Source organism: Solea senegalensis, linkage group LG1 (assembly GCF_019176455.1).
Source record: "Solea senegalensis isolate Sse05_10M linkage group LG1, IFAPA_SoseM_1, whole genome shotgun sequence".
In the NCBI taxonomy this organism is placed as follows: Eukaryota; Metazoa; Chordata; class Actinopteri; order Pleuronectiformes; family Soleidae; genus Solea; species Solea senegalensis.
Genome location: NC_058021.1, coordinates 37,687,208 through 37,696,235, shown reverse-complemented (window position 1 = coordinate 37,696,235; position 9,028 = coordinate 37,687,208). Strand labels below are relative to the sequence as shown.

The 9,028-nt window shown below is 41.8% G+C and overlaps 1 protein-coding gene across 3 annotated transcripts; it reads left to right on the top strand.

Moving 5' to 3' along the window:
• The first annotated feature begins 1,650 nt into the window (after positions 1-1,650).
• LOC122780309 (crystallin J1B-like) lies at positions 1,651-7,656 on the top strand. 3 transcript variants are annotated; one of them, XM_044043208.1, is made up of 10 exons: positions 1,651-1,762; positions 2,073-2,139; positions 2,623-2,802; positions 3,564-3,662; positions 4,104-4,196; positions 4,502-4,658; positions 4,817-4,932; positions 5,798-5,875; positions 6,258-6,397; positions 7,314-7,656. In XM_044043208.1, the coding sequence occupies exons 2-10, from the start codon at positions 2,073-2,075 to the stop codon at positions 7,431-7,433; spliced, it is 1,050 nt and encodes a 349-aa protein (XP_043899143.1). In that variant the 5' UTR covers positions 1,651-1,762; the 3' UTR covers positions 7,434-7,656. The 3 variants fall into 3 exon arrangements, with proteins under 3 accessions (XP_043899143.1, XP_043899224.1, XP_043899309.1); XM_044043289.1 differs by having other exon boundaries at positions 2,070-2,139; XM_044043374.1 differs by lacking the exon at positions 2,623-2,802.
• The last annotated feature ends 1,372 nt before the right edge of the window (positions 7,657-9,028 follow it).

The window sequence follows — 9,028 nt, the reverse complement described above, 5'->3', positions numbered from 1 at the left end:
GTGTTGGTCTGAATCAGCGCGAGGGAAACGAACAGATCAAAGGTCTACTCACGCAGCTGTAACATGAAATACGTGTGAAACGATCTCATGAGCAATTAGCATTAATGTAATAATGCCTGCGTCAACTCGAGCTGCCTCAATCTCCACCGTGCTTATCAAACACACCCTTCCTCTATCTGTACTTCAGCACGTCGCGTCCATCTCTCTATGCCTGTCATTTCCTTTGCCTCCTCACTCTGATAAGATATTTGCTCATCACTTCTCATATCTCACGCAGGGCTGGCCCAAGCCTTTAGGGGGCCTTAAGCTAAACTTTGATTTGAGGCCCCCCTTCCCACCACCACATCGCCTGTGCTTGACTATTGTTGATATAAATGTAACACTATAAATTGCATTAATTATATCATTGCTATGTTATTTACTCCAAGCCAGTCAGTGAAATCACAAAAATAGTATATTTTATAATTTACACTTTCATATGGGGGTTAAGGTGAAGCGAAAAATAAATAATAAATAAATACAACAGCAGACATTTTGCATTTGGGAGGGGACAGATGCACAGATTTGCACTAAAAGTGCAATCTTCAACTCCAAAATAAAACCAAACAACTTATAAATAAACATTATTTAGATATAAGAATGCACAGATATCTAGATTTCTTTAATATGTTTAAATGTCTGGGCCCCCATAATGCAGCCGATTATGCCTCAGACCGGCTCTGTGGAGAATGATTAGATCTTTTCCTTGTAGTACTGGCTACATGTGATAAATGTGTGTGCTGGAAGGGTAAAAAATACTTCATGTTCACTATGAAACTGCAGCAGGACAGGGGACATGAGTTGAGATGGCTGTCTTTAGTGCATCCTGCGTACAGAATGCTTTCACACATGCTAATTTGCCGTGGGAATAATACACAACTCCTTATATGGACATCCTGGGGGTGTGACTTTATAGGTCACAAATTCAGGCTTTAAAAAAACGTGTGTTTTCTGTCTTCTTATGTGTTGTTGAGTCAAAGCTATGATTCATAGCATTTTTATATAAAGTAGCAATAACTGTGCAGAAGACACAAAATGGAGCCTTTTTCTTTGGTTTTTGTTCATAAAAATGAGCCGAGTGAACTTTGAACTGTGACATATGTCCAAATTTCACAAATTCAGTCCAATTTTAAACATTATGCGTAATTTTTGCTCAGGTGTGTTCATATAGTTGGTGAAAATGTATTCTTTTTTCATCAGATTGCCTAAGTTGTGCTGAAAAAAAGCATATACACATTCTTATAGCCTCTGTATATACTGTACGTGTTAACAGTAATGGAAAAAAGCAGCCGAAATGAGAATGAGACCCCATGCGTATTTAAAACACGTTCAGGTATGTATTTTTCGTCCATTCGAATATCTCAGGACAGATGTCGAGACAGGTCTGAGACTCCTTGGGCCCCAAAGTCTCTTGAAAAGCCCCTGAACACAAAGCCATCACTCATTTTCTATAACGCACTGAAGCTTCAACACGTGTTCTGTTTTACTGTTGAAATATGAAACATGAAATGAATGACATTTCACTTGTGTGTGTGTGTGTGTGTGTGTGTGTGTGCTTATCTCCAAGCTGGTGGTATCCACGCCCCATCTTCCCCTGTCAGGAAACCAAGGCAACTTCATTCAACACACACAACAAGTGGATGTTACAAGGTGAAGACACGGTGTTGAGCTGAGGACACATAAAGTCTTATTCATTTATCCAACGACACTCAAGGTTTTCAAGGTATGACAACACGACACAAACGCTCCCTCCGTTAAAAAGAGATTTGAAGGCTAACTTTCTGATCTTTTAACCAGGTGTAATGTCGCTGAATAGTATGTATTAGTAAGAATTTCACCAAATATAAATATGACACAGAGTATTATAAGAATTTCCAACAACAATATTGTTTTTTTTCCTCAATGATAGTAACGCGTGTTCTGAAAAACAGTGCTTTTACAGATGTTGCTTCATATGCAGATGAACAAGGTGTTCGCTCTGGGCTTTTTTTGTTTTAACGACGGTTGCATCTGTGTGTGTGTGATGAAAGCAGATGGCGTTGAGTGTGGCGGACAGAGCCATAGGGGCCATTATTGGGGCAGCAGTTGCAGATGCAGCAGGTAAGAGAACTGATGATTCTGCTGCTGATACTGACTCTGTTAGAGCGAAAAGGATAAGATTCAAATACATGGTGTGACGCTCCTTTTATGTCCAATGTGATGCCAAACAGGTCAAATGTCACGCGCGTTTGATTTGAGTAGATCCACGATGGTCTGCGGTGGCACAGTGCGAACGTTCACGCGGCTTCGTTATCAGTAGCACCGAAGCCGTGTGTGTGTGCAACCGATAAAAGACGGGGCGGACACAAAGTTACGAAACCCAGCCGCTGTTCTGATAAACATGAACCAAGAGGAAGACTTATTTAACCACCACACATCACTCTCATCAACCCACAAACCATATATAACAACATACGTTCACACTTTCATCACTCAATATCTGTCAATATCTGCCCCTCTGATATCGACATCAGGAAAAAAAAGAAAACGATTGAATGTTCCAACCGCTTTTTGTTGTGTGTGCGTGCTTCGCCGTCCACGCAGCCCAGCCGATGCACTGGATCTACAGCCCAGAGCGGCTCAGAGAACTTCTGAGCGATGTGGAGCCGCGTCCAGAGTTTAGGCCTCAGTCAGCGAATCCTTTCTACCGCAGAGCGACGGGTGAGCAGACGTGCTATGGCGACCAGGCCTACGTCCTGCTGGAGTCACTGAGTCACTGCGGAGGTACTGCTGCCACAAACCATGTGTCATGTGTTAACATAGCTTCCTCTGAGGCCACGAGTGTTGGAGACAAAGCATGAACTGGGAATGAGCTGATATCGGTGTTGTTGGGCAGATACCGGCCACAACTACTGGATCAGATATCGAATGCCAGACGATCCATAATGTACATGCTTCTCTAAGCACTGGTGGCCAGTGTGTGAGTGAAAATAGAGCGTCATGTTTTTGAAATGGCTGCACATATTAAGCATCAGAATAAATGTTTTTGTTTGTCCAAAAATAAATGATATTGGAATGGGTAGAAATTCAAGGTTGTAGAGCTGAGATGTTGAGATGTATGATAGAAATTCCTCACTTCCTCTTTTCTTTTTTCTTTTTAATTGTATGTGTTGGTGGGGATGGGTGTGCGGTTTTTGTGTTCCTCATTTTGTTATTTGTCCTGTGAACCTCTTTAGATATCTCTGGATAGATAGATAGATAGATAGATAGATAGATAGATAGATAGATAGGTAGATAGATAGATAGATAGATAGATAGATAGATAGATAGATAGATAGATAGATAGATGGATGAACTTTTACTGTGGTGCATTTGTCACCTGGCCTTTTCTTCCCTCGCATGACCTCAAACCACTTCCTGTCATCTTGTATTTTAGTGATGCCATTTAGAGAACGTCGACGTCATTTTTGTCTGTATGCTTAAGAAGTAGAGCATGGCGGTGCTGCTGGTGCAGCTGTGTAACCGTTTTCGTCACGTGTTGGCAGATGTGGACGTGGACGACCTGACTAAGCGCATCTACAAGTTCTTTGGCCGGGGAACTGAGTACGACCTGCCTCTCAATGATCCATACAGGGAGAAAGGAGGTACGGCACCTCGTCATTTTATCCCATATCAATAACTGTGTTCACATAATTGACCCAGCGCGCCTGAAACGATGCGAGTGCCCATGTTACTGTCTGAAACATAGTGATTTTCCTGTCTGTGGGTGGGAAAATCCCTTTCCGTGAAAATATTCTGTACAGTCAGACTTGCCCGAGCTGATGACCAGTACATTTTTTTTTACCGTCAAGATTCCACATAAATGTAGTGCTGATGTAAATCACCATAACAGCACAGTAAACTGCAGGCACCTTTATGTCTGGGCTGTGTCATCATCATAAAAAGTGAAAGTCTTCATGAAGGGACGGAGAAAGAGAATCTCCCACCTACAGAAACGTCTGAGGGAAAGTTTCCTCTCACTTGTTCATATTCACCACATTGTCGATATAACTTTACATGAAGTTGCTGTTATTGCTATTTGCCAGGTCCTAAAGCCATCCTCCCCATCGATGGCCCGTGGAGGCACGCCAGCCTGAAGGCTTTCATCAGAAACGTGGATGCCGGCAAAGATGAAACTGGTAAAGAACAAACACTAAGCAACAGATTAAGAGCCATAAATACATCTGCAGTGTCATGCCAAAGGCTTTCATCAGTCTCTATGGTTTCCTCTTGCTCCTCCACCTGGCTACTTGAAGAAACTGCATTGAACTATATGAAGGAAACACCACGAGTGGACATTATGTAACAGACGAGGTTCATCAGTGACCAAAAATGATGCCAATAAATAATAATAGCTACAGAAAAACAATAATAAAAAAAAAACACTACCAGGCTGAAGTTTCAGATTGTTGTGATGTGTGTGTGTGTGTGTGTGTTTTGTGAGGCTGTGATGTGGACTGCCAGATGGACGGTGTCACTAAACTGGCCCCAGTCGTGGCCATGTTCGCTGGACGACCCGAGATGCTGGAGAAGGTGGAAAGAGCCGTGCGGGTCACGCAGAACAACGACATGTGTGTGGCTGTGACACTGGCTGCTGCGAGGTATAAGAACGACAACGCAATAAACATCACATCACACAGTTAGTTAGCGCTGAAGGTCGAGATGCTGTTGTGTCTGAATGTGTGTGGACTCCCAAAGGCCTGAAGCAGTTTGGAAGTATAAGACAACCCCCTTTTCTTTTTCTGTCTGACTTTATAAGGTTTTTGGAGCATTTCATTCTGAATGGCCCAGATCCCAACGCCCTGGATGCAGTTCTGGCTCAGCTGAATGACCCGAAGAGACAGAACCCTCAGGAGCTGGACCGAGCTGTCACTGGTAAGAGTAAATGTGCTGCTGTATGTGTATTTTTAGCTCGTCGTTCAACTCCCTCTCTATCGAACTGTGCAGCACTACAGCCTGCTGGAAGAAGAAGAGGAACCCCTCCCTGGATACGCTTCAAAAGCTAAACATACCCATCACCTCTAAAGCTGAAAGTTGTCCTTTTTGCTTTTAGCGAAGACAATATGGAGCATAAAGAGATTAGAGGAGGATGCCAACTACTGTAAAACAAAAAAGAGTGTGATGTCAAAGTGGCCGTTTAACACAGAATATTCAAGTTACAAATTCACTACCACGGTTGCCACGGCAACCTGCTCACAGCTCAAAAGGATGTGTCATTTCGCCACGTAAGACGGGGCAGAAGTGTCTCGTTTAGCGAACATGTCCGTCTCATTTCTATCGACGTCTCTTGTGCGTCTTGTCCAAACACTGAAAAGATGTTCCTTAATTAAAGCTCCTCAATTAACTTTCTTTCATCACTGTCACGTGAATTAGTCAGGGAAAGAAGTGCACAATAAACAGTGAACTTGATCTATTTGACTCTGCAATGATGATGAGAGTAGTGTTTACCTCCTCATTTGTCTTATTTGTCAAGCTTTTCTTTAGTATTTTCAGAGCTGCTTGCAGCCTGTACACTGTTTTTTACTGTTTTTCATGTGATGTTGCTGAATTAATGGGGCGATTTATCTCCCTTTTTAGGAAGAACATAGACTAAGCATATGTTATTGGGAATGCGTCCATTTTAAAGGAAATTCTGACAGTTGTTCTTTTTGAAATCAAACTATTGTTTTTAAAGCTGTTCTAACATGTGCGTTGACAACAGGCAGTAACTTATAAGGTCCTCCCACTGTCTCTGCTTCAGCCCATATCCACCAGGTGAAGGCGAATCTGGCCAAGACATCCCAGCAGCTCATACCTGCTGTGTTCACAAACACATGAGGTAAGGCCGTCAGTAGCAGGTCTATTGACGTGGCATGGCCTTCCTGTCAGTGGGTCTCAGGGAGCTGCTTCTCTGGGCCTTTGATCTCCTCACTAGTACGTTCTCCCTCCTCCTTTCCTTCTTCATCTCCTACTGAGGATGGGTGTCTCAGATTTTACAAGGCCGTGAGCCTGAGACACTTAATGTGCTCACGGGGAGATCAGCTCCCCAGATCTGTTCACATGCCTCATATAAAAAGGAAAAAGTAAAGCACAGCGTGTTGCCTTTTTTTAAGGGACATTTAGCCTACGAAGTAAAACGTTACCCCCGACCACATCCTCTGATCTATTTCTGTAACATGTGCGATGCCTCTGTCTGCCACTGACTCGGTGTCTGTGTCCAGCTTTGCCCGGTGCATTCCAGGGAGCGCTTCACGGAGTCCTGACGCTGAACCAGCTGGAGGAAGCAGTCAGGGACACCATGCGCTGCGGGGGATGCACCTCCAGCCGAGCCTCCTTCATAGGAGCCTGTTTTGGAGCTCAGGTAATTTAGACGTAATAATGTAGTTGACAGACACTCAGGAGGAAATTTAAAAAAACCTGAATATAGGAGTGGAGCCACACCGTTGGTGTAATGGTTAACACTCTTGCCTTTGCAGCAAGACGACCTGGGTTTGTGGTCATGTGGAGGATAAAGCAGTAGAAGATGAATGCAGTGAATTTAAAGATGTTCACTGACAGCGTTCTTTATTATCGCATTAAATCACATCTTTAATTTAGAGGTCAAATGTGAGTTTACCTATGGCCGATGCTGATCTTTTGTCCAGGCCTTTGTGTTTTCCATGCGATAAAACATGAATACAAAATATTTCAATGATAACAAATGGCAGACAAATTTCCTTAACTCTGTTATTTTGTGTCTGTGCTCCAGCAATTAAATAGCTATATATATTTTAAATGGGAAATAATGAATACACGTAATATTAAATAAATCAAAATAGATTATCATAAAACTTTGTCAGAAAAAAATGGATGGAAAAATATAGTTGCCGCAATCATAAAGTTTAGAACAAGACAATAAATAAATAATTAAATGAATGAATAAATAAATAAATAATAGTAATTTAATTATAAAGCTATTGACTCCTGACTAACTGACCAGCAGCTTGTTTGCTTTTTAGTGCGATGGATTCAATGTTGTTGGGTTTTTTTTTGTGTGTTTTTTTTACACTTAACACTATTTGATTACCAGGTGGTGAAATACATCATAATCATATTCACATGTGGCACAATGCGTGGCCTGACACTCACTTACATTCAGGGTCGAGCTCAGACTGGCGGCGGTACGCGGAAACTTGCCGCCTGTTGTCGTTGGTCTCTTGCTGGATGAAGTCACCAGTGAGCTGATGTTGTATAACGTCTCCTTGATGCTTTCAGCTGTCATCTTGGTGTGTTTTCAGACCGGCCCTCAGGGAATCCCAGAGTCTTGGAAGGACAGGACGCTCAGATACCGTCGGCTGCTGGAGCTGGCTGAGAATGTGGTGCAAAAAAACAAATCAGCAGTTGAAGTTCAGCCTTGAATATGACTGAAGCTGTTGATAAGACTTTCCCATGTTGCAGTACTTTGACGCAGCAATCCATGATGGTCTCATTCTAAAGTCATGTACTGAGTGAAACCTGAACCTCTTTGTTCTGGAAAAGTTGCTTCATGGGAGAGAGTGAGTGTTGTGTGAGGAGTGAGACATATTCATCTAGAGCAGCTGCATTGTAAGCGACAATAATAAACACTGTTTATGTGCTTAACATGTCTGCTCTGAGCCATTTTTTAAGTGAACTTAAAGGATTTATCCCAGGAGAAAGTATGTTTTCTGCCGCCAGGTTTGGATCTTCTCCTTCCCTTAAATACTTAATGTTATTGTGAAGTGAAAGAGCAGATACAGACTTACTAATGCGACATATTCCTTCCTCAAAGGGGCTGTTCTGACTTCTGAAAAGTGCTGACTTCCATATTCATGTGCTTTAAGCACCCGCCTCAACAGCTCTGACAGTCAGCCAAGTGTAAAGCAGCCAAAGCTTTAATATCTTTGACACAGTGTGGTTGTAAAAAAAAATGCAGTGTGCAAGCTACTATTGGTTACCCTTGGCTGCTTTTTACAGCTTATACTGACTTGTTGAAAAACAATAATAAATAGGCAGGAGTCCGTGCTTGTTCAAACACAGTAGATCAAGAATCCATGTATGTGACGAAGCCACCGTTTCAGCTGTGCACTAAGTTGAGCTGAGCAGAGATGTTGCAAATGTACAGAGGGAAAGCCATTTGATTTCTCTCCCTTTCTGTGTGTCTGACTTCCTCCCACACAGCAGGTAGGAGCCACTCTCTGGCATAATGACATCCAGACCTGTTTTTGTTTTTCCAGAATCTGCCAAAGTCCACTTCCTTGAGACGTTTGCTGAGGCAGAGCAGATGGTTGCAAAAGAGATTATGTTGTGGAAATATTATCTCCATTGTGTTGCTCATCAGCACACATGTTGAATTAGATTACACGTCAAACAATACGTTGTGCGGTTTTATGAGGATATACTGTATATATATACAGTAGAAAATATGTAATATACTTACTTACTTTACATACTAAGTTTGGAAGGTACACCTGCCTTGGTATAAAACAGTATGTATGCTGAAAGAAGGCAGGAAGTAATCTCTTTCTATCTCCTATGATAGCCTCACTTACACCATCCATATCCACCCATGCCAACTGATTTGAATAAAAAACAAATGTTTGACTTGTCCAAGTTAAATATGTCACTGGCTGGTTATAGTGGAGTTTAACATGTTTTTAAATTAAATTGCTTTTAATAAAAGTGGACAAAAGTGTTTTATATTTCCATAGAAATTGTGTGAAAACTGTAAAACACAGCGTTGACACTAGGGGTTGTTTGACTGTCAATAGAAGTCCTATATGATGCATTCAGTTCTCAGTGGTAAATCACCACAATACATTTATGACCAATTTGTATTTTTACATTTAGACCTCAATATTTGTTTCATTTTCACTAATTTTCGAGAATAATCTGCCTTATTGTGTAAAAAAATAGTTTTAGCCCACTGTCACACCGTCTAATCACGCCGTTGCTAGAGAACAATTCAATCTTACCACTTATAGTATTTTCATAG